Source organism: Equus asinus, chromosome 14 (genome assembly GCF_041296235.1).
Source record: "Equus asinus isolate D_3611 breed Donkey chromosome 14, EquAss-T2T_v2, whole genome shotgun sequence".
NCBI lineage: Eukaryota > Metazoa > Chordata > Mammalia > Perissodactyla > Equidae > Equus > Equus asinus.
In genome coordinates, this window is record NC_091803.1 from 40,398,573 (window position 1) to 40,423,491 (window position 24,919).

General features: G+C 52.0%; 1 protein-coding gene across 1 annotated transcript in view; it reads left to right on the top strand.

Annotated features, from left to right (window-relative positions):
• The window catches only part of LOC106836777 (uncharacterized), a 144,221-nt gene that overhangs the window by 61,571 nt on the left and 57,731 nt on the right, over positions 1-24,919 (top strand). The window contains exons 30-42 of the mRNA XM_070484926.1: positions 685-873; positions 1,305-1,444; positions 2,492-2,654; positions 2,760-2,846; positions 6,333-6,470; positions 6,565-6,684; positions 7,865-7,957; positions 11,093-11,310; positions 12,951-13,144; positions 21,584-21,892; positions 22,159-22,388; positions 22,476-22,662; positions 23,882-23,964. Of these exons, the coding sequence (XP_070341027.1) occupies positions 685-873; positions 1,305-1,444; positions 2,492-2,654; positions 2,760-2,846; positions 6,333-6,470; positions 6,565-6,684; positions 7,865-7,957; positions 11,093-11,310; positions 12,951-13,144; positions 21,584-21,892; positions 22,159-22,388; positions 22,476-22,662; positions 23,882-23,964 (2,151 nt within the window). The remainder of the gene's footprint in view (positions 1-684; positions 874-1,304; positions 1,445-2,491; positions 2,655-2,759; positions 2,847-6,332; positions 6,471-6,564; positions 6,685-7,864; positions 7,958-11,092; positions 11,311-12,950; positions 13,145-21,583; positions 21,893-22,158; positions 22,389-22,475; positions 22,663-23,881; positions 23,965-24,919) is intronic.

Here is a 24,919-nt window from a genome sequence, read left to right on the forward strand (position 1 = left end):
GGCGGAAGGAAGTACCATGTGCTGAAATGGCGAAGCCAGCAGCCAGGGGCCCACGGGTTCAGGGGGAGACCGAGGGTCGGTCACATAGGGGAGGAGGGTTACGGAGTTCAGGCATTTGGTGGGAGGTTCAACCATGCCCAACCGCATCTTGGCCCCATCTCCTTCCCTCGTGAGGCCCCTGAGTGAGCTGTGTGGACAGGGACAGTGGCGGGCAGGACACAGGCACCGTGATAGTTCTAGTGGGCTTGAGCTGGGGCTAGGGGTCCCGCCCAGCGCAAGGCTGAAGTGCTCTCCTCCCCCAGCCCCAAGGCAAGGCAAAAGAACGCCCAGCTCTTCCGAGGCCTGAAGACCACTTGACGATGCAGGGAGAGAAGCCACCGGCAGGCGAGTGCTCCTCAGGGCACAGAGACCCTGCCCGCTAGTAATAGTGGCCCAGTGAGATCATAGTCCCTCCTGGAGCTAAAGGGGAGAGAGGACGAAGGGAGTTATGTCCACTCAAGGTGACCCTGTAGGGAACAACCAATTCTGCCTGGACCAGTCAGGAAAGGCCTTGCAGGGATGGCATTGGAGGGGTTTTGAAGTATGAGTAGGAGTTCGCCAAGTAGGAATTGTGTATAAAGACAACCCCAGGTGAGGGAATAGGGTGTGCAGAGGCCTTGGTCACCGTCTCCTGCCACACTGCAGGTTTCCATGGTGACGGCCCTGGCACGGAGCTTCTTCCGCAGCCGGAGTGAAGTCGAAACAGCCTGGAGTGCGGCCGTGCAGAGTGAGATCCAGGCTGAGAACAGCCGGGACCGTAAGATCCTTCACTGCTGGTTGAAGGGCCCCCAGCGGGAGCTGAACCTAACGGCAGCCTACAGGCACGTGGAGCAGGTGAGAGTCCAGCGGCCGGTGCTGGAGGCTCCATCCCCGAGGGACCCCGGATCCCTCACCTGGCATGGGGAAGGGCTTTGTCCACCAACTCAGCCTATTACCTGGGGACTCCCTGAGCCTCAGTTTCCTTATCTGTAAAAGGGACCCCGGTCATATTAGCACAGACCCCAGAGAAAAGCTTGGCTCCTGGGGCCAGAAGCCCAAGTTCCTCGTTGCTGGCTGGGCACCTGGGGAGCTCTGGCCGTACCCACGCCAGCTTATGGTCTGACTGGGGTGGAAGCCACAGCCAGGTTCAGCAGCTCTGCTCAGGTGGTCGTTCCCGGGGGCAATGGGTGGGCAGTGGGAGCCGCCCCTTGTGCCCCCCCAGGGCAGGATGTCAGCAGCTTGGTCCTTGCTGCCATCCCTCCCCATCGGCCTGGTCCTCGTTGCAGCCCCGGAAGACCCACGTGTCGCTGACGGCTCTGGGGACCGGTGCTGGGGGCCAGCCTCGGGGCCTGCAGGTGGAGGGCGAGCTGGAGGAGCTGACGCGCGACAGGGTGTCGTACCAGAAGCAGGGGACCTTCCTCCTTAGGTACCTGCAGCCCCTTCCCCCAGGCCGAGTCCCCTTAGGTGTGGTGCCTGCCCGAGCCTCTGCTCTCCAGCCTGAGGGTCACTGGGGGAACCGGGTGTCCAGTGCTGCCTGGAGAGGCCCACGCTGACCCGCAGGGCCTGGCAGAACCCAGTGCTCGAGACAAGCTGCCCGCCTTGGAAGCCCCCCGCGTCCCTAGCCCCTTGCACACGTGCGCTGCGATGGGAGCAGAAATCAGAGGCTCGTCGCCTCGGCCTGGAAGCTGCTTTGGGGAATGTTTTCAGTTCCCAGAGGCACCGCTGCGTAAAAAGGTTGTTCCCTGTGTGTGCAGGGAACAGCACGGGGTTGAAATCAGCAGACCTGGCTTGGACCCCAGGCTGAGTATTGACCAGCTGGATGAGCGTAGTCATCTATTGTCAAAACAACAGTAATAGCCAAAAAGTAACGGCAGCTGTCCTTTGCAAAGGTCTCAGTCATTTTTTTAATTTCATTTATATTTATTGGGCACCTGCTATGAGCCAGGTACTTTTCTGGGCATGTGGGAAACAGCAGAGAATAACAAGGACAGGAATCCCGGCTGTCGGAAAGCTTGTATTCGCTGCACACACATTATCGCTAACCATCCCAACCACCGTGTGCAATGGGTGTGGTTATTTTAGCCCCCATTTTACAGATGGGAAAACTGAGGAACAGAGAAGCCGATCAAGTCCTTTGCTGTCTGAGGTCACACAGCTAGTGAAAGGCAGAGCCTGGACTCCAGACCCCATGTGCTGCCTGTCCCTTGGGTGTCTGCTGCCACATGGTGCTGATGACCCCAGCTGAGCCCAGCTCCCGGGGTTGTTGCAAGGGCACGGCGAGATGGTGAATGGGTGTCGATTGGCAAATGGTGACACAGAGGACTGACGTGTGGCCTGATGTTCCTGTCGTCCCTGTCGCAAAGTCTTAACTCTGCAAGACAGTGACAAGCCCAGGCTGAGCCCCTAGGGCACAGTTGTCCCCCGACCCCGCCAGCTCTTTAACGGTGTCGCCCGTTTCCCCTCTCCACGCCAGGCACCCTTGGACTCCGCGCATCCCGCAGAGCATCCTCGTGCAGGAGACCTTCAGGGCGGAGAAGCTGCACCAGCGGTACTCCCTGGAGACCAGGGTTGTCCTGGATGGCCGAGCGGACACCCTGCAGACCATCGTCCTGGGCTACCAGGCGGGACGCCCCTATGTGAGCGGGCTCCAGGGCGCAGCTGGGGAGGGGCCTGAGCGCGGGAGGGAGGTCCCCACCCGCTCCGTCTCTGCCTGTGTGCACGTGTGTGGCTGTCCCTCGCAGGTCTGTGCGGGCCTGACCCACCCATACAACGGCTCGGCTGTGCCCAGGAGCCTGGAAGGGTGCGCGGTTGCTTGGAATCCACACGCCGTAAGTGGGAAAACCCCAGAGACCTTTCCGCCCCGGCAGTCCCCAATTCAAGCTGCCATCATCTCTCCACGGGATGAATGAAACGCTCTCCTGCCTGAGTTTTCTGTTCCACTCTGTCCCTGCTGTTCCAGTCTACTTGACAGCCAGGGGGGCCTTTCCACCATGCCGACAGAATCACGTCACTCCATTGCTTAAAAATCCTCGGAGCATCTCTTGGGATACAGACCCCAGTCCTGACCCTCTGGCCTGGCTGACCCTCTAGCCTCACCGGAGACGCGCGTTCACCTCACCCAGCCTCCTTCGTTTCCTTGCCTGGTTCCCTCCTGCCCCAGGACCTTTGTACTCTGTGCCCAGAGCTGTCACTCTCTACTCAGCTTTCCCTCCCTCCCTCATCATCTTCTGGGGTTCAGCTCCAGCATCATCTCTTCTGAGGAGCTTTCCCTGACCCCCAGCCCACCTCACACCCCATTACACCTCCTCCGTACCCCGTACCACTTGCTTCTGGCACCTGTCACGAACCCCAGTTCTGTCTTGGTGTGGTTCTTTGGCCAGTCACTGTCCCCTCTGCCAGTCTGTAGGATCCGTGATGGGTACTGTGTCTGCTGTATTTCCCATGGTGCCCACGGGGCCTGGCGCATAGTAGGCACTTCACGAATAGTTGTCACCTCAGTGTTATTGAAAATCCATGACGTCCCCAACCCAGGGCAGGGTGGACTAACTCCTTCTGTGAAGGACTAGATAACTGTTTCAGCCTTTGCAGGCCCTGCGGTCTTGGTCGCAGCTACTCGACTCTAGAAACACCCAGAAAATACGCAAATGAATGGGCATCGCTGTGCTCCGATAACACTCTGCATGGGATGTGTGTGTCCCCCGGGTTCACATGTCGAGGCCCTAACGTGATGGCATCTGGAGGTGTGGGGTCTTTGGAGGTGATTGAGTCCTGAGGGTGGAGCCCCCACGATGAGATCAGTGTTCTTGGAAGAAGAGGAAGAGAGCGAACCCTTTCTCCCTCCGCCACGTGGGGACAGCGAGAAGACGGCCGCCCGCCAACGGGGAGGCAGGCCCTCACCGGGACCGACCGTGCCGGCGCCCTGACCCCGGGCTTCCGGCCTCCAGAACCGTGAGAGATAAACGTCTGTTGTTGAAACTGCCCAGTCTCGGGGGCTTTTGTGATAGCAGCCTGAACCAAGACGACCCTATTTACAAAAACAGGCCGTGTTCGCCCTCGGGCTGTAGTTTCCTGAGCCCTGACTTGGAGGGTCTCCCTGTGAGTCTTCCTGGGGGTGCAACTCGTTTTTGCCTGTGTGTTTTTAGCAAATTAGCTCATGTCTGCATCTCAGTTTCGTTTATAAAATGGAGACGGCGTGCTTATTTCTCACTTGGTGGCTGTGAGAATCGAAGCGTAATGTCATCATCTCTCGTGAGTCCTTAAGACACGCTTCCCAGGCCCTCCTCCACGTCTCCTTCCTGACCCCACAAGGAGCGGAAGCTCCTGGAGATAGCCCATTCGCCAGCAAGCATGTATTGAGCGCCGACTGAGTGCCAGCTCCCGGACAAGGAACGCGGTGGTGGTTTCTTGCTCGCAGTTTACGAACAATCTGTTGGCAGGAGGGTGAAGCTGGGCCACCTGTCCTTCTGGGGCCTCGCTTCCCTGGCGGTTAGACGGGCTGCGAATGGCTGCCAGAGGGTTGGGAGCTCAAGTCCTTGAGGGGAAACAAGGCGGGCCGACACCCCAAACACCTGCAGAAATGTTTCCCAGTGGTGTTGACTGTTTTTAAACCGGAGATTGCAGAATGGCGCCCTGGGCCCCACGCAACCTGCAGGTGTGTTTGGTTTGGCCTGCTTCGCATGTACATTTAAAAAAAATTAGTTGTCAGCAATAAAATCAGAAGATTTGGGATAAAACCCAGATTTCTGGTTCTAATTAAAAAAAAAAAACAAAACTCGGAAGATCTGATACACTGAGCCTAAAATCTCATCTGACAACAACAGGCTAGAGCCAAGGAGATGGGGGCCTTTCCATTTGGTTTAATTTGGCTGCTGTTCTTTTTAAAACCATATTTTTGTTTAATGACACCCATTTTTCTGTTCTCTGGGATCTTTATTCCTCCTCCATCTTGGTTCTAAAATAAAGTCATGTATTCTTTTAAAGATGTACACCAGTAATAAAAATTCTGCGGGGGCCGGCCCCGTGGCCGAGTGGTTAGGTTTGCGCGCTCCGCGTCGGCGGCCCAGGGTTTCGCTGGTTGGGATCCTGGGCGCGGACATGGCACCACTCGTCAGGCCACGTTGAGGCGGCGTCCCACATGCCACAACTAGAAGGACCTGCAACTAAGATATACAACTATGTACTGGGGGGGGGATTTGGGGAGATAAAGCAGAAAGAAAAAAAAAAGATTGGCAACAGTTGTTAGCTCAGGTGCCAATCTTTAAAAAAAAAGAAAAAAATTCTGTGACCAGACATTTTTAACTTCTCAGCCAACACAGGTGAGAAAAGATGGCAACCTGCTATGTGTACTTGGCACGTGGCTGAAGCTCCATGGTTGCTGAGTGAATAAGTGGTTAACGAGGTGTATGAGTTTCTTATGGCTGCTATAACAAATGACTACGAACTTTGTGGCTTAAAACAACACAGGTTTATCTTACCCTTCTGGAGATCAGAAGTCGAAAATGGTTTTCACTTGGCTAAGATCAAGGTGTTGGCAAGGTTACATTCCTTCTAGAGGCGCCAAGGGGAGAATCCACTTCCTTGCCTTTTGTAGCTTCTAAGAGCTACCCACGTTTCTTGGTTCCTGGTCCTGCTCTCCATCTTCAAAGCCAGCAGAGCAGCGTCTTCCACTTTCTCTCTGACTCTGCCCTCCCGCCTCCCTCCTGTGAGAACCAGCCAGTTACCTTGGGCCCCCTGCATAATCCAGGATAATCTCCCCATCTCAAGGCCCTTAACTACACAGCCCCTTTTGCCCTGAAAGGTAATGTATTTACAGGTTCCAGGGTTAGGACGTGGACACTTTGGGAGTGTGGGTACCATCCTGCCCGCCTCACTAGGAATAAAACATCCTTCCACCTCAGCATGGCTTTGGCGTCGGGGTTTGAGGATGTAACTAGCGATTCTGCATTCATCCAGATATTTATTGAGCACATACTATGCGCCAGGACCTGTGCTGAGTGTCAGGAATACAGCAGTGAACAGAACAGGCTCCTACCGGGGCACCCCCTCTGAATGGGACACAGGCCCTCGAGTTTGCCCCCTCGAGCCCACCCCACTGACCCTGCGCGTGGGCCCTGGAGTTTGCTGTCCCTGTTTGAAAGACCCCGTGTGCCTGTGCTCCCACTTCCCGCCCTGTGCGTGAAACAGTGTGGACTGTGCTTTAAGCCGTCCGTCTTGGGACCACTTTCTTCTGACTGCCGGGTTCCCAGGGTGACTTCTGCAGGCCCTTGGAGTGGGGAAGTAACCTCTCTCAGGGCCGCCGGTTCTTGTACACCCAGGCGAAGAACAGGGAGTTCGAGGCCACTTTGAAAGTCGACCAGAAAGTTGTGCTGCATCTAAAGGGTCTGCACCGTGACAGATCTCAGCGTGGGGCCATCCGGCACCGCCTGGCCCTGGACGCTGCCCACTCCTCCCAGGTAGGGCCCCCCGGGTTGGGCAAACACTGGTCTGTGGCCTCCAAGCGGAGCTCAGCTGTGGCGAGAGTAAAGGATGCTGTCTGCTTCTTCCCAGCTGAGGTTCCCACAGGCCCTGAGTTTGGATGGGGACATTGTCTTCAGGTGGAGTCCCCAGGGAGCGTTCGATGGCAGCGTGGACGCAAGGGCTGACGTCAACCACAACAGCACATCCCAGGTCTGGAGGCTGAGTTCTGCCTCCTTGCTGAGGGAGGAGGGGTTTTAATCTTAGAGTGCAGGTGTCCTGTATGGGATGGCCGAGGAAGAGGCAGGGGCCCTCGAAGGCTGACAGCACAGCTCTTATTTTGGCAGTACGCGTGTGGTTAGTCAGGATGCCCCAACTGTTGTTAAAAGTTTGCTTGACTGTGAAAGTTTAATCCCCGATTATGTCATAGTTCAGAGTGGCTCTGCTCCATGCAGTCACTCACGGACCCAGGCTCCCTCCACCTTGTGGCTCTGCCCCAGCCGATGCATGGGGAGAGAGAGGGTGAGAATTATGCAGGAGGTTTCCATGGACCAGGTTCATAAGTAGTTCGTGCCACTCCTGGCCAAGATTCCATTGGTCAGAACTCATCACATGACCCCACTCAGCTGCAGAGGAGGCTGGGAAATGTAGTTTCAGCTGCAGAGGAGGCTGGGAAATGTAGTTTCAGCTGCAGAGGAGGCTGGGAAATGTAGTTTTAGTGGCATGCCCAAGAGGAAAAGGAAATGCCGTTTGGTGATTGTATAGCAGCCACTGTAGGTATATTTGTTCATTCATTGACCATGTATGGATTGTGTCTCTGCCGCATGCCAGGCTCTGTGCTGTGTACTGGGGATGCACAGGTGACTGTGTTTCTGTCCTCATCTCCAAGGAGCCTTTAGGTTCAAATTCCGGCTCCATTGCCAACTAGCTGTGTGACCTTGGGTAAATCACTCAATCCCACTGAGCTTTAGTTTTTCCAGCTATGAAATGAGGATAGTAATACCAGCCTGTGGGAGCCAGAGTGAGGATTAAATGAGGTGATCATTGTAAAGTCAGTGCCTGTTCGTGGTCAGGGTCAAATAGAAGGCAGCGGTGGACATGGGGGGCGTGACAGGTACCATTAGGGGCCTGGGGTCCCAGAGCTGTCCCCCCAGCCCTGTGTCTGGGGCCTTGCTTCTCAAGCTTCCGAGTAGTGCAGCCCGAGAAAGATTAAGGCTGAGAAACGTCGAGGGGGGATGGCGGTTTCTGGCATCTGCTGGTGGACCCGGGCTTTGGGCAAACTCTGGGGTGCCCTGTCCCTGCTTGGGTGCCCAGCCAGCCATTTTCTGGGGTTCTCTGTCCCACCCCACTGCTCCCTCTGATCCCCCCTTCTCCCACTCCCCCTTCCCAACAGGTCTCGCTCCAGGTGAACGGATCTGACTCCCACTTGGTGTTTTTCTTCCAGCTCAGACGTCCCCACGGACCGACATCTCCTCCAGACTTACAGGTTCGGACGGTGGTCCCTTCGGGATGACCTTGAACTGCCGGCCAAATTTGTCTCTGAGCAGCCAGCTTGCTGGGAGATGGGCGGAAGGAAGGGAGGCAGGAGCGATGGAGGAGGCCCCCCCACAATGTTAAGCTTAGCCAGACGGGCCCCTCCAGAATCAGGAACAGATGGCAGGGACGTTTCCAGATCTGTCATTTGGAAGTCATTGTCCAGGCGAGAACGAGAACGGTTTTCAGCTCCCTGGGGGGTGGGGGTTGTGTGTGTGAAAAGGATCACATTTCACCCTCGAACTTGGAGAGAAACGGAATTGTCCTCAGACCACGTCCTGTATTTGGGTTTGGGAGAAGCCGTAGGATCCTTTTCTGACCCCAGGGTGTTTTGCCTGGGGTGGGGTAGAAACCCTGGAGGATTTCACGCTATGAGGAGAGAAAGGGGCGGAGAAAGAGGACGAGGTGGGAAGGCTGTGCTCGCCCCCCCGGAGCCCGGGCCCTTGGCAAGCCCCCCACGTGCATTGCTTCTCTGAGCAATCCGTGTGTGCTGTGTGCACAGGAATTACGCGGTGGGCCGGGGGGTTGGAGGTGTAGACGGTAATCCAGCAGTGAGAGGCCGGCATTTGACAGCAATTTTTAGATGCCTTCTCTGCGCCCAGCACTGGGCTGGTGGGTTTCGGAAGGAAACTCGAACGGAGCCTGAGAAGGGCTCTGACTGCTGGGAACAGAATTCTCAGATGCACGTGTGGCGACGTCTCTGAACTCAGGCTGCATCTTCAGGCCCACACTGGTTCACTGTTTTCTCAGCAGTCTTTCGATTTCCCTGCGGTCCTTGACATCGTGGTGCATCCGAGGGCCACAGGCACCTTGGGTTTGAGGACATGATGTCACTGTGATCAGCTGTCACAGGGGCGGATGTCTGTGGAGGGTTTCCCATGTGCTGGGTCTGTTCTAAACCCTCTCGTGGATGCCTTGTCTTATGCTGTCGTACCATTTTGCAGATGAGAATCTGAGACAGAGAGAGGGGACATGACTTGCACAAGGTCACTGAGCCCATAAGCGGGGGATCTTGGACGGGAACCTAGGCAGTCTGGCTGCAGAGCCCAGCTACCCCCCGGCCCCACCTGGGAGAGGAGGGTGGGTCCCCAGAAGTCTGGATGCTGCGTCGTCTAACGAGTTCAGACTCTGTGACAGCTTTTTAAAGCACCGGCACCCCGTGTTCACGTTATCTCTGTGTTTGAGTGGGGGCTGGGGGCGGGGCAGGAGCTGGGCCTTCTCAACCTCTGTCCCCACTCTTGAAATTTCCCTGAGGTTTCTCTACGCCAGTGTTTTCCAACCTAATTTTCATGATCGCCCCTTTAGGGAGCCTTCTAAAATATTTTTTCCTTAATTGCTCACTTTATGAAGTTTTAATTCTACAGACACGCTGTATTCCTGTTTACGTGCTGTATGCATGTCTACGATTTATGCATAAAAGGGTAATTTTTTTTTACTCACACCCCCAAGATCCAATTTTTGCATTTGGGGGTGATATTGCCCCTGTTGACAACGCATACTCTGCAGGGGCCCTCAGGCCCACAGGGACCAGTCAGGGAACACATGGGTGACGCCTAGGAATTCTCAGCCCGAGCTCCATGTTGGAATCACCTGGGAAGGCTTTAGAATATATCCATACCCCAGCCTGGAGATGCTGAGTGTGGGTCAGGGGTCTCAGGCATACTTTTTTTTTTTTTTTTTTGCTGAGGGAGATTGGCCCTGAACTAACATCTGTTGCCAATCTTTCTCTTTTTTTTTCATGTGAGCTGCTGCCACAGCATGGCTACTGACAGATGAGTGGGGTGTTTTTATGGGTTTTGCCAAATGCATGATGTCATATATCTGCCTTTACTGGATCATACAGAGCTGTTTCACTGCCCTAAAAATCCCCTGTGCTCCACCTGTTCACCTCTCCCCCCGCCTTTACCCCTGGCCACTGCTGAGCCTTTTACCGTCTCCATAGTTTTGCGTTTTCCAGAGTGTCATATAGTTGGAATCATACAGTATGGAGCCTTTTCAGACTGGCCTCTTTCACTTAGTGGCATGCATTTCCAGTTCCTTTGTGTCTTTTCATGGCTTGATAGCTCATTTCTTTTTATCACTGGATAATATTCCATTGTTTGGATGTACCACAGTTTATCAATTCATCTGTGGAGGGACCAGGCATACTTTTTTAAATTTTTTGGTGAGGAATATTGGCCCTGAGCTAACATCTGTTGCCAATCTTCCTCTTTTTGCTTGAGGAAGATTGGCTCTGAGCTAACATCTGTTGCCAGTCTTCCTCTGTTTTTCATACGTGGGATGCCACCACAGCATGGCTTGATGAGCCGTGTGTAGGTCCGTGCCCAGGATCTGAACCAGCAAACTCCCCTGGGCCACCGAAGTAGAGTGCGCGAACCTAACCACTAGGCCACCGGGCGGGCCCCAAGCATACTTTCAAAAGCTTCCTGAATGATTGTAATGTGCAGACTGGGCTAGACAAGTTTCTGTCCTGTAGATGGGGAAACTGAGGCACAGATGAGGAAGGGGCTTCAGGTCCTGCAGAGCTGGGGGCCGGTGGGCCTCCCTGCTCCCTCCCCACTCCTCCCCCCAGCACCCGGTGAGACTGGCCAAGACTTCGTTCCAGCCTGAACCCTGGTGTGGCCCTGCCTTGTGCAACAGACATGCTCCCCTTTGACCTCCAGGGCTTCTGGGGGGTCCTCTGGGCCCCAGGGGACACTGTTTGGGGCTCCTTTTCCGTAATTGAGTTGCACAGGGCTCTCCTGCTTTCCCTTCAGGCATAAGCATGACGTTTAGAGCTAGGCAGCCCCAGGTTGCTTATGTGCCCCTCTCTGAGCCTCAGTTTCCCTATTCGTAAGATGGATATTCCCACTTCACATGTGGTGGAAAGGACAAGGTGAGACTGTCCCTGGGCCAGGAGCCGGGGTCAGAGCCGGCTGTCCCCTGTTCTTCCCTGTGTCTCTTTTGTCTTCCTGAGTCCTTGTCTGCTGTGCTCGGTGATGCTCAGAGCTGGAGTGGCAAGGAAGGCTTCCTGGAGGAAGGGGCCCATACCAGCTCCCACAGACCCTTCCTGTCCGCCTCCCCTTCTGAGCCCTCTCCTTCCTTGTAGGTGCAGGCGGCTGCCAGGCATTACGGAGAGCGCAGCCTCGGTGGCTCCCTGTCTGTGCACACGGCCGGCCGGGAGCTGGTTCTGCTGGAGGCTGACGCCAGCCAGGACACCCGGAGAAGCGGCCGGGGCTGGGGACTGAGCGTCCTCCTCCGCCAGGCGGCCCGCAGAGCCCCCGGGGCTGTTCAGCTGCAGCTGTCCGGCAAGGTCGCCCCAGCCAGGTGACGGTGCCCAGGTGCCCTGCAAGGGGGAGGGGGCCTCTGAGGACAAAGGGCTGGCATCCGGGGACACGGGAACTCACCACTCAGAGGTGCCGTCTTCTGTCCCTCTGAGACCAGGCTGCAGTTACGCCCGGTGGTGCCATTCTTGGTTTTAAGGCATCGAGGGAGTGGAAGCAGGAAGCATTCAATTTTCCACTTTTACCTTTTTTTTTTTTTTCAGTTATGGCGGTATTCATCATAGTTGACTTGCAAGATGGCAAGCCACTGTTCCCTTCTGTGCCTCAGTTTCTCAACCTGCTTCTTAGGGTTGTCCCAGGATTAAGTGCACAGCTCATGTGAATTCCAAACCAGCGCCTGGCCAGTGACAATGTCCCCTACCCAGCTGGCATTATCGCGGCTAGGCCCAGTGCCTCACGTTCTGGCACAAACTGGGTCTCCAGTGGATGTTAGCTCCTTTTTTCCTCGGCGGCCCCGGCGTTGGCAGCTTTTTTTAATTCAAGGGGACCCAAGACTTGGGGCGTGATCCTAGATAACCCTGTCCCCGGATCGCCATGTCTAGCTGTCTGTACATCCATCTGTTCATCTGTCTGTCCGACTGCCCATCCTTATCCCCAATCTAAAAAGGATTTGAGGCCGATTATAAAAATATATATTGTTCTAGGTCAGGAATTGGCAAACTTTCAGTAAAGGGCCCGATGTAAATATTTTCCCATCTGTGGGCCAAATGGTCTCTGTTGTAGCCCAGAAGTGTCACAGATAACCTGTAAATGAACAGGTGTGGCTGTGCTTCAAGAAAACTTTATTTACTGAGCAGGTGGTGGGCTGGGTTTGGCCGAAGGGCCCATAGTTTCCCCCAACACTTGTTCTAGATGTTAAAAAATACACGAGGAAATTAGGGTGAAGGGAAAAGAAAAATGAGAAGGTGCTTAAAATGGCATCAGTTAAGAAAACGCATGCCGTGAAGTCCTCTATAGTTTCTAGAGCTGAGCTGAAGATTTGGCTCTGAGCTTCCTGGTAGCCAAATCAAAAAGAGAAACCAGCCAGTGGCGTTATTTGCAAAGGCTCCAAGGAAACACACACTCACACGCTTGTGTGAATGTGCACCAAGGAAAGCATGGCTGATCTTGTTCCTGGTGTTGATACTCAAGGGAAGTGTCTCCCAGGGTGCCCTATAAAGAACATCCCGTGTGGGTGATAGGGACCATGTCCCCTGCCCCAACTCTCCAAGGAGACTTCTCGGAGCTGTTTCTTTTCTCATCCTTCCCTGTAATAACACGCGTGGGTAGCTCGTGAGCAATTTCAGCTCAGTATCACTAGTTCCACTTTATCCCCCACTTTACAGAAGAAGAAACTGAGGCTCAGAGAGGTTATATCCTTGTCCAAGACGACACAGTTGGAAGCAGCACTGGGACTCAAACCCGGCTTTCCCTGACCCAGAAGCCCGTGATCTAAACCCCGCATTACCCTGCGTGGCTGTGGGCTGAGGGCCCAGTAAAGACAGTCCGGTCCTGGGATGGGCCTGGACAATGGGGTTCAGAAACCCGCCTCTTGCGGCTGGCCTGCTCATCTGAAGGGGAACAATGCCGTTTGCCGGCAGAGATGGAGGCCGCCCTTTGTCACCCTGTCACCTTCCCTCCTAGGATCTGGCTGCTGTCCAGGGCGCTGCTGGACCAGGACGTGGCAGAGCTCAGCCTCAGGGCGTCCGCGGAGCGCAGGCGAGGCCGGGTCCTGACACTGCAGAGCCGGGCGCAGCACACGGTGGCCGGCTGGGCGGCCCTGCCCCGCCTCCTGACCCTCAGGGCCGTGCTGAAGCTGATGGAGACGCTCAGAGAGGGTGAGCAGAGTGCCACGGGGCACGGCAGTGGGGATCCTGGGCGAGCGCTCTCTGTGGAACCAAAGGGCAGATTCAATCCTGTGCATTTTCAAGTCCACGGATGCTCCGTGCCAGCGTCGCACGCGCTGGCCGTGCCCCTGTGCCAGGAATTAATACCCGTTCTGACAAAGCGAATCTTCCGCTAACTAAACAGGCTTCCTCATGCAGGACTTGTCAGAACCTTTAACACGCTAATGGACGTTGGAAATAGCCAAGAGGGAGAACTGAGTGCAGTGTTCGCCAAGGATATTTTTTCTAAGACTTTTTATTTTGACATAATTTCAGGCTTACAGAAAAATGGCAAGAATAGTACCAAGAATCCGTAGGCCCTTTTCCCAGCTTCACCAATTATTGACAATTCACCACAATTCCTTTCTCATTCTCATGTTCTCTCTCTCTTTCTGTCTCTGTCTGTCTCTCTCTATACATACATTTATGTGTGTGTATAAAACATTTTTGTTTGTCTATGAAAAATATATTTTATTCCTGAACGATTTTACTAAGTTGCAGACATGGTGGATCTTCCACTCTAAATAGTTCAGTGTTTATTTCCTAAAAATAAAGACATTCTCCTACATTCCACAATGCAGTTATCAAAGTCAGAAAATTACCCCTTTTTTTTTTTTTTTTTTGCTGAGGAAGATTCGCCCTGAGCTAACATGTGTGCCAGTCTTCCTCTATTTTTTTGTATGTGGGCCACCAGCACAGCAAGGCCACTAACAGAGAGGTGTAGGTCTGTGCCTGGGATCCGAACCTGGGCCACCAAAGCAGAGTGGCCACTGGGGCTGGCCCAGAAAATTAACATTTATATAATGCTGTCATCTAATCTACAGACCTTATTCGAATCCTACCACTGGTCCCAATAATGTCTTTTACAGTAAAAGAAAATCCTGGATCCTGTGTTACATTTCCTCGTATTTTTTTCTTCAGCCTCTTTTATTCTGGAGCAGTTTCTCAGTGTTTCTTTGTCTTTCATGATATTTACATTTTTGAAGCATGCAGGGCAGCCATTTTGTAGGATATCCCTCATTTGGGGTTTGTCGGATGCTTCCCCTTGACGACTTTCAAGAAAGCAAATGGGCAAAATACCACAGAAGCGATGTGGCGTCGTATCTGGAGGGACCTGATGTCCGTTTGTCCCCAAATTGGTGACATTAGCTTTGATCGCTTGATCAAGGTCGCGTCTGCCAGGTTGGTCCACGGTTAGGTTTCATTTTTCCTTTGCACGCTGACCTCATCAAACAAGGTGAGAAGTATTTCCTTTTCTCCTATTTTCTGAAAGAGTTTGTGTGACATTGGTGTTCGTGCTCCCTGAAATGTCTGATAGGCTCCACCAGGAAGCTGTCTGGAGTTTTCTTTGGGGAAAATTCTTTTGGAAAATGAATCGGTGTAAAGCTATTCAGGTTTTCTATTTCATCAAATGTCAGTTTGGGTAAGTTATATTTTTCAAAGAGTTGGTCCATTTCAACTAAGTTATCAAGTTTATTAGCATAAGGTTGTTCATTGTGTCTGTATCATCCTTTTAATGTGTGCAGGGTCTGTGGGGATAACCCTGCTTCATTCCTGATAGTTGTTATTTGTATTTCTTCTCTCTTTTTTATTAGTCTAACTAGGATTTCATCAATTTTGTTGATCCTTTCAAAGAACCAACTTTTGGTTTAGTTAATTTTCTCTCCTTTTTGTGATTTCATTGATTTCAATGTTTATGTCTATTATTTACTTTCTTACACTTAATTTGGGTTTGCTTTGCTCTTCTTTTCCTAGTTTCTTAAGATGGACCCTCGAGCCATTGAGTTTTAGGGTCTTTTTCTTTTCTAATATTAGCATATAAAGCTATGTATTTTCCTTTGAGTGTTCCTTAAGCTTCATCCCACACGTTCTAAGGTCTTGTATTTTCATTATCATTTATTTTGAAGTATTTTCAGATTCCTCTTGTGCTTTCTTCTTTGACCCATGGATTATTTAGAAGTTTGTTGCTTGATTCCCAAATATTTGAGATTTTCCAAGAGAGCTTTTTGATATTAAATTTAATTTCATTGTGGTCAGAAGAGCTCCCTGTAGGATCAGTCTTAAAATTTGTTGTGAGTTGTTTTATAAACCAGTATATTATCTATCTTGTGAACATAACTTATGCACTTTAAAAGAATTTATATTCTTCTGTTGTTGGGTATAATAGTCCATAAATGTCAGTTAGGTCAAGGTGCTTGCTTGTGCGTTCTGGTCTATATGCTCACTGATCTTTTTGCCTTGTTATTGTATCAGTTAATGAGAGAAGCGTGTTAAGCTCTCCAGCTATTGTCGTGGGTTTCTTTATTTCTTCCTTTGATTCTGTGCATTTTGCTTCCTGTATGTTGACATCCCTGGTGTTAGGTACATAAGCATCGATGATTGCTATGCTTTCTTGATGAACTGACCCAGGTATCATTAGGAAATGTACTGTTTCTCTCTCCTAGGACTCTTTGTCTTGAAGTCTATTTCGTCTGATATTAATGTTGCCACTCTGCCTTTTAATTAGCATTTGTATTGTATATATTTTTCCATCCTATTTCTTTAAACAGATCTATTTCCTTATATTTCAGGTACTTTTTTATAGCTCACATATAGTTGGATTTTTCTTTTATATCCAGTCTGACAATCTCTGCCTTTTAATTTTAGTATGTAGTTGGTTTACGTTTAATGTAATTAGTGATGAGATTGGACTTATGTCTACTATTTTGCTAGTTGTCTTCTGTTTTTCCATATATTTTTTGTTCCTCTGTTCTTTTTTTTTTTTTTGCCTTCTTTTGGATGCATGTAAAACTTTTTAGACCTCAGTTTTAATTTATCTGTTGCCCTTTTAACTTATGTCTCTTCACTTAGAGTTAACATTGAGACACTTCACGTAAGTTGTAAGAACCCAGCATTTTGTCGTGCCCCATGCTGTCTTCTGTGGTTGGCCTGGGTATTGCATCTACATACACCATAAACCTCCAAAGACAATATTATAATTTTTGTTTTAAACAGTCATATTGATTTGAAAGAAATTAAGAGAAATAAAGTAGCCTTTTATTATTTACCCACATATTCATCCTTTTTGATGCTCTTCATTCCTTTCTAAAAATCAAAACTTTTTTCTGGTATCATTTCCCTTTGGCCTAAAGAACCACCTTTAGCATTTCTTGTAGTGCAAGCTTACTAGTTTTTATTTATCAGAAAATTATGTGTATTTTCCTATTTTGCCTTCATTCTTGAAGCCTGTTTTGTAAATGCATCTGTTTATCTCTTAACACATTTGGAAAACTATTTCTTCACAGACTTTTTCTCTCCCATTCTCTCTTTCTTCTCCTCCTGGGATTTCCAATTGCTTAGGTTTTAAAACTTTGATCTCTGAAGTTCTGTTGACTTTTTAAGGTATTTTCCCTCTCTTTTTGCAGATATCTCTTGACCTGTCTTCCAGTTCACTGACTCTTTCTTCTGTCTTCTGCAGACACTACCCAATAAATTTTTTTAGACCGCCCATTAACTTTTTTTCATCTCAGATTTTGTATTTTTTTGATTCTAAAATCACCATTAAGTTCTTTTTATAGTTTCTATTTTACAGCTGGGATTTCCTATCTGTTTGTTCAATACAAGAATATTTTCCTTATATTCTTGAGCACAGTTGTAAGAGCTGTTTTTAAGCTCTTGTCTGCTAATTCCAGTGTCTTAGTCATCTCGGGGTTGATGTCCATTGATGATTGCCTTTTCTCTTAAAAATGGGTCACTTTTCCTGCTTCTTTGTATGTCTAGTAATCTGAGATTGTATTCTGAACATTTTGGATGATGTAGAGACCCTGAATTCTGTTGTATTTCTCTGGAGTATTAATTTTTTTGCTTATTTTAGTTGGCAATTACGTTGGCTGGACTCAGAATCCAAATTCTGGCTCCCCCCCCCCCAGGGGGGCCACAGCGGACATCACTTTGGTTTTCTTATCTTAGCTGGGTTGCTTGGACTCTGTGTGAACTCCGTCTGAAGTTCAGGGATCAGCCAAAATTTGGGCAGAGTTTATAGGCAGAATTTGGGTTTTCCCCTGTGTGGCTCTTTCAGGAAGTTCCCACTTCACTTTCCATTTGCTGTCATCCCCTTGACCTCTGTTCTCTGATTGTTTGATCAGTAAGATTGTAGATTTCTGTCGGAGTGAAAACATGGAACTCGCCTAGTGTTAGTTTCCTCCAAGTGTTGACTCCCCTCCAGTGTCTGCCTCTTTGTGGTCGCTCTCCAGTCACCCCAGATAGGTGTTTCTTAGATTCTGTCCAGAGTTCATAATTGTCATCTTGGGCGGGGTGGTCCAGTTAAGCTTCCCCACCATTAATGGAAGTGGAACATCCGTATCCTTTTGACGTGCCCTATCATTCTTTGAGCACTTCCTTCCTTTATGACCAGAAAGATGTTCCAGTCCCATTTTGTATTTTCCCTGATGTGGAATAAGCTATTTCTCCAAGGACTCCTGGTTCCTTCGGGTGCAAAATAGTATTTAGAAACTAAGATCTGGCTGCTTGGTGTGTTTATTCCTGCTGGAGTATCAGTCCTTCTAGGGCCTCTCCGTGGACACCCCTAGAAAATAGATGTATTTACAGACACATACCTGTGTCTACATCTACCTGTCTACAGATAGATACATTTAAAACCATTAGTCCAGGGGCTGGCCCAGTGGCACAGCGGTTAAGTGTGCATGTTCTGCCTCTGCGGCCCAGGGTTCACTGGTTCGGATCCCGGGTGAGGACATGGCACTGCTTGTCAAGCCATGCTGTGGTGGGTGTCCCACTTATAAAGTAGAGGAGGACGGGCACGGATGTGAGCTCAGGGCCAATCTTCCTCAGCAAAAAAAAAAAAAAAAAGAGGAGGATTGGCAGCAGATGTTAGCTCAGGGCTAATCTTCCTTAAAAACAACAACAACAACAACAACAAAAACCATTAGTTCATACTGATGTCCTCAATTCCAGTCCACTGTCAAAAGGCGCATTCTGGTTTCTTCCCTGTTCATATTTCTCATTCTCTTCTCCAACAGTGAGAAACCTGATTCGTTAGCCGCAATGTGTTTACTTATTCGTTCAGCCCTGGAATATGTAGAAAGTGGTGTCAAAATTATGAACTTATACCTCTGGAGAAAGTAAACCCTATGCACTAGAATTCAGTATTTGTTTAGACATAAATCCTAAGGTCATAAATCCAGACACTGTGTTCAAAGTTGGCTGGGCTTTTCTCCCACCCACACCCGTGTGATTCTGCTAATCGTTTGAAATACGTTCCGGTCCACTGGTTTCTGTTTGTATTCCATTTTTAGGTTTCCCACATCCATATTGATTTTATGTATTTATTTTTTGATTATGTGAAACATTAACAAGGTTCCAAAAGTCAGAGTTACACAAAAAGGGGTCCTTCACTCAAGCCTCGTTGACTACAGTGCCCTGGCTGGACGTCCGTCCAGGGCCACTGTGTCAGAAGCTGAAGGCTCTGCTCTTCCACCAACCTTGGGGGATATTGTCATTCTCTGGTCTTATAGTGACATTGACACTGACCCTTCTAACCCCTAATTGGTTAAATTGTGGCAAAACCAAACTTCCTCATGAAATATGACATAGGTTTGAAAAAAATTTCAACACAATCAAGTAAAAAATGTCACAACAGTACTGTTCTTGTCAAGTTTACTTGGCGTTACACTGAGGGCCACCCCTTCGTCTTTCTGAAGTTTACTATTTGACTATTTTCAGCTGATGGGTAACAAATCCCCTGCCTGATCTCTTAATCCTTAACACACATGGCTTCATTTGTGAAGGCAATTATTGAGGTATGATTTCTTGGGGTCTAATTTACATACAGGAAAATAGCCTTTAAATTTTGATGAACTCATACAGTTGTGTACCCACCAACACAGGCTTGATACAGCACGCTTCCATCTCCCCAGAAAGTTCTTCTGTTGTTGATTGTAGTCAGCTTTGCCTGCACCCCTGTCCCCAGCAACCACTGAGCTGTTTGTCCCTGTCGTTTTGGTGATTCCAGAATGTCATCAGACAGTACGTCAACTTTCGAGTATGGCGTCTTCTGCCCAACCTAATGTGGTTGACAGTCACCCAAGTGGTGGCACGTATCCGCAGTTTATTCCTTTTTATTGCTGAGTAGTATTCCGTTAAATGGATGTGCTGCCGTTTATCCACACACAGTTGAAGGACATTCGGGTGGTTTCCAGAATTTTCCAGTCATGAGTAAAGCTGCTCTAATCATTGGCTTACAGGTTTTTGTAGGAACTTATGGGTTCATTTCTCTTGGTGGATACCAAGGAGCGGAATTGCAGGATTGTCTGGCAAGGATCCATTTAACTTTATAGGAAACTGCCGGACTGTCTCTGAGGTGGCTGTACCATTTTACGTTCCCACCAGCAACGTGTGAGAATTCTGATTGCCCTGCTTTTCTTGCTCGCAATTGGTATTGTCAGTTGTCAGTTTTTTGGGAGGAATTTTGTCTTTCTTACTGATTTCTAGTGGTATCTCATTTTGGTTTTAATTTGTGCTTCCCCAACAACTAATTTTGCTGAACGTCTTTCCATAGGCTTACTTGCCAGTTGTAAATCTTTGGTGAAGTGTCTATTCAAAGCTTTTGCCCATTTTAAAGACGGAGTTGTCTGTTTACATATTATTGAGTTTGGGAATCATTTATACAAGCCCTTTATCAGAAATATGTTCTGACAATATCTTCTCCTGATCTACAGCTCGTCTTCTCATTTTTTTTAATGTCATCTTTTGAACAGTGGAGGTTTTTAATTTTGATGAAGTCCAACTTATCATTTTTTTTCTTTTCTTTTCATCCATCCGAAAAGCCGGCTTTGGATGTCATAGATGAAATCTTTGCCTAAACCGAGGCCACAAAATTTTTCTCTTGTGTTTTTTTTTCCTAGAAGCTTTCTGGTTTAAGTTTTAAATTTAGGTCTGTGGTGATTTGGAATTAACTTGTGTAGATGATCAGGTAACGGTCAAGGTGATATGGTTGCGTGTGGATTTCCAATCGTTTCTGCACACTTATTGCAAAGACTCTCTTTTCTGCATTGAATGGCCTTTGCACCTTTGTTGAAAATCAATTGCCCATATGTGTGTATTCTTGGACTCGGTTCTGTTCCATGACATTATTTCATTTTATCTTCACAGTAATCTGGTGAAGTTTTACTCTGGTTATCCATGTTTTCCAGATGAAAAAACTGGCTAACCTCTTGTAGGACATGGTGCCATAGGGCCCCACAACCAAGGGATTTGTAAAAAGATGATTTCAAGATTCTGCGAGAAAGTTCTATGTGTATGGAAAGTGCTCTGTACTCTTGATAGAGTTGGGGGTGAGTTCTATGTCTGGAAACACAGAGCAAGGGTGTCTAACCCAGCCTGGGGATGCCGAAGGGCCCGGGAAGGCTTCCTGGAGGCGGTGACCCCTGCATCAAACCTTGAATGACAGGGGAAGGTATAAGGACACTTGGACCACATCAAGGCCCCGACAGAACCTGGTTGGGGTCAGGAGACCTAAACGGTTCTGATGAAGTGCATGGGTTACGCATGTGCATGGGACCGGCCCAAGGGGTGGAGTCTTCTCTGGATGGAAGAGCGGTGGTTAGTGCCGTGGAGACGATTCCAACTCCTAGCGACCCTGTGGACAGCGGAGCAGCATCCTGCCTGGTCTTTTTGCACCATCCTCTCACCTTCCGGTGCTCCGTCAGTCAATGTTCCTCTGCTGTTCACAGGGTTTTCATGGCCAGTTTTTTGGCAAGTGGGTGGCCAGGCCCTTCTTCCTAGTCTGTCTTAGTCTGGAAGCTCCACTGAAACCTGTCCACCAGGGGTGACCCTGCTGGTGTTTGAAATACTGGTGGCACAGCTTTAAGCATCACAGCCACACACAGCCTCCAACAGACGGGTGGTGTGGTTCCCAGACCAGGAAATGAACCTGGGCTAGGGCGCTGAGAGCCCCGAATCTTAACCGCTAGACCCCCAGGGCTGGCTTGGTTGGAAGAGACCTCTGAGAAATGTTTCCATCCCTCAGATCTCAGGTTGGGATCCTCAAGGCTTCCTGGGTCTCAGTTTTGTTGTCTGTAAAATGGGACCGTTCCACAAGTGGTCTTTGACTCTCCTGAGCAGGAATTGAGCGCTGGACTTAATGGACATCCCTTACCGGGCTTGCTGCTTTTTGGCCAAAGCCCTTTTATTTGTGAATTAGCTGGCTTGGTCCTCAGAACATGCTGGGAAGAAGTTGATTTAATTGGGTCCATTTCCCAGGTGTGCCCTCCTGACATTAGAATCACATCATCATCGATCTAGGAACTTCCTACCCTTTTCACTCTTCCCACAGCAGCCCAGTCTCCTGGGCTGACCCCCTGCTCTGTATGGCTTCTCTCCCATCCTCTGCAGGTACCATCAAAGTCACTGCTGACTCAGCTGTGCTGGGCTTCCTCCTGCGGGACAAGCATGAGAAGGCAGGGAACAGCACAAGCGTGCACAGCGTGACCTGCATCCTCACCCAGAACAGCAGCCAGGCCTTGCCAGGGGAGCTCTGGCTGAGAGGGCGGCTGCAGGCTCAGCCAGGAAGCCTTGGGGGCCAGGCCAGTCTCCGTGCCAAAGCTGGCAGCCTGGCGCTGGGTGGGGCCTGCACCTGGGGCCCTGGGCACGGCCAGCTTTCAGGCAGCCTGAGTCATAACGTCAGCACCTTGAGTGGGGCAGGTAGGAGGGATGGGCAGGGCCAAATGGCTTGGGTGGGACCAGGGGAAACTGACCTTTTCGTGGGTCAGAAATGGTTGAATGTTGACAATTTCATATGGTTCGACCTGGTATATTTGGGGGCAGTGGGACCTGGGGGACCGAATCTGCCTCAGGGCTCAGGAGACCCTCCAGAGAGAAGGTGGGCTGGCAGGGACAGGGACCCCCGTTCTGACTCCCATCGAGGGTAGACCCGGCTCCGCCATCCTCGTGGTTCCTCTGGCCCCCAGGACTCCCCTCGGAGGCAGAGATGCTCCTGTCACACACCCATGCGGCTTCCAACCTGTCAGTGCGCATGGCCCTGCGGAGCACTGGAGGCCAGCTGGACGCCGCCCTCGGCCTGGAGGGCCCGGCTCCCGGCGCGGGGGGCAGCCGGCTCCGCGCCAGCCTCGGCCACACGGTGCCCAGCCTCCGGCGCTGGGGCCTCCCCTTCTCCGTGGACGGCGCCGGGCACTTCCAGGTAGGTCGGGGGGCTGGGCCCGGCCCCACATGGGGTGGGGCAGGGGCAGAGGGTCCGAGGCACACCCACGGCTTTGCTTCTACCCAGAGCACGGGACCCAGGCTGGCGGCCGGGCTGACCGCGAGTGTGGACGGCCAGCAACTTCGCGTGGCCCTGGAGCGGAGGGGAGAGGGCGGCCGCCAGGGGCTGGCGCTGGGCCTGCACCACGGCCGATCGGGGCTCCAGGTGAGGGACCGGAGAAGCCCGCGGGCCGGGCGGCTGCCATCACTGCTGGGATGGGGAGACCGGAGCGACCCCTGTCCCTCCAGCATCTCTAGTCACCCATCCGGCTGGCTCCCGCCCGGGCCCCGCCCACCGCCCTAGTCCCCGTCCACCGCCCTAGTCCCCGTCCACCGCCCTAGTCCCCGCCCACCACCCTAGTCGCCACAGCATTAGCCCCGCCTGCCCACCCTGACCCTCCCACCGCCTTGGCCCAGTGGGCCGGGCGGCTGCCCTCACTGCTGGGATGGCGAGAAGAGAGAGCAACCCCTGCCTCTCCAGCATCTCTAGTCCCTGCTGCACTAGCCCCGCCCACCACCATAGCCCCGCCCACCACCCTGGCCACGCCCTTCGCCTTGACCCCGCCCCCGACCTTAGCCCCCACTGCACTGGCCCCGCCCACCACCCTGGCCCCTCCCGTCTACCTAACCCCCCTTTCCTTCTTCCCATTCATCCTTTTTCCTTTCCTCTCACCCTCCTGGCCCTTCCATCCTCCCTACCCTGCCTTCTACTCTTCATCATTTTCTTCTGCTCTGTCCTCTTGTCCTCTCATCCACCGTCCTTCTGTCAACTCCCCCCACCCCCACGCACACCCATATCTGGAAGTGTAACTGAGGCAGCCACTTTGGAGGACTCTGGTCCTATCTAATAAAATTGAAACTGCCGCGACCCTGGGCCATCGCTCGTCTCCTGGTACCTCCCCTGGAGGAACCTTGAGGGCTAGATGAGGAAGCGGGCACACGGCCGTCTCTTGCATCCTTCTCAAGAAGGGAAAGCAGGAACCTCCGTGTCGTCCCAGGGCCGGTGACCCATCGGAAGGGTGTGGGAGGCGGGGCGAGTGATGAGGGTCTGAAGCCAGGCTGCTTCCTCACTCACCTGTTGCTCCCTCTGTGCCTCAGTGCCCCCATCTGCAAATAGGGCCTATTGGCAATCCCTGCCCCCTGTGGTTCCCTTAGGGTCAGATGAGGAACCGGGTAGAGCCCGGCACACACAGGCCCTATGAGGACGCGGGCTCTGGTGACCCGCTTTGTGACGATGCTGTGGGTTAGCCCTCCGGTCTCTGCACAAACCTCTCTTTGGGGGTGATTGTCCCAGGGGGGCTTCAGAAAGGGAGATGGGGTCGAGCTAGATCTCGGTGCTCCGTCTGGGGTCAAGGTCGGGGGTTGAGGCCTCCCACTGCCGTCTTCCCAGTGATGTCTGTCGGCATGCCCCCTACCCACCCCGCTGGTCTCCGCAGGTCAACTGCAGTGGAGACGCCTTGCCTGCCCAGCTGTCAGGACTGTGCTGGGGACGCGTCGACAGGTGGTGGCCTCTTGAGGTACAAGGGTCTCTGTCACCGGCAGGGCAGTGGTGGCACATGTTGGTCCACCTCCAGCGGTGGGGGGTGCTGGCAGAGCCTGAGCACAGGGGGCTGCCTGCAGCACGGACTGGGGCCTGTGGCCACCGCCAGGCTGACCCACACACACGGTCCCCACCTCCGAGCCCTTCACGTCCCCAGTGATGCGCACATGGGCTCCCAGCTCCGAGTGGGACCCGGCCCAGCCTGACAGCAGACGGTCAGTCCTTTCTGCAAGCACACTTAGACAATGACCCAGAATCCAAGTGTTTCAAGGCAGCCTCTGCCACGGGTGGCTGGGCGGGTGACAGGCGCATGTAGGCATTTCGAGGCAGACAGACCGTGGGGCTCACAGCTGGCACGTGCTGCCAGGGCTGGGACGCAGCCCAGCCAGCGTAGGTAGCTCTGGGCTCTCCAGGCCAGGGTGCAGGTGGGCAGTGGGCCCCCTCCCTCACAGGCAAAGGGCAGTGGAGAGGCCTGAGCACAGGGCCTGGACTCCTGGAGCTCCAGCGGGGCCCTGTGGCTCCTGGGCCCAGAGCTGTAGGGGAACTGGACGTGGGGCGACCACTGGGGCCACCTGCGGACCTTGTCAGCTTAGCGGGCAGCTGTTTGCAGGCCTGGCCTGGCTGAGCTCTGTGGCCTGGCTGGCCGTGGGGCACCAGCCAGTGAGCATAGACCTGAGGACTGCCTGGAGGAGGAGGACAGAGGTGTTTCTGCTCCTGAGGCACACCGTCCTGGCCTGGCTGCGTGCTGCGTCTCCTGGAGGAAGTGGGGAGATGTGAGCCTGGAGGTGCTGACCCAGCCCTGCAGGGTGTCCGGCCTGGGGCACTGCCCAGGGGTTCTGGGAGCTGGCACCGTGGGCTCGCTGCCTGGCCGTCCAGGGAGAGGGAACATGGCCTCCTCGGGGAGCACTGTTTCTGCCAGCTTCATGTCTGTG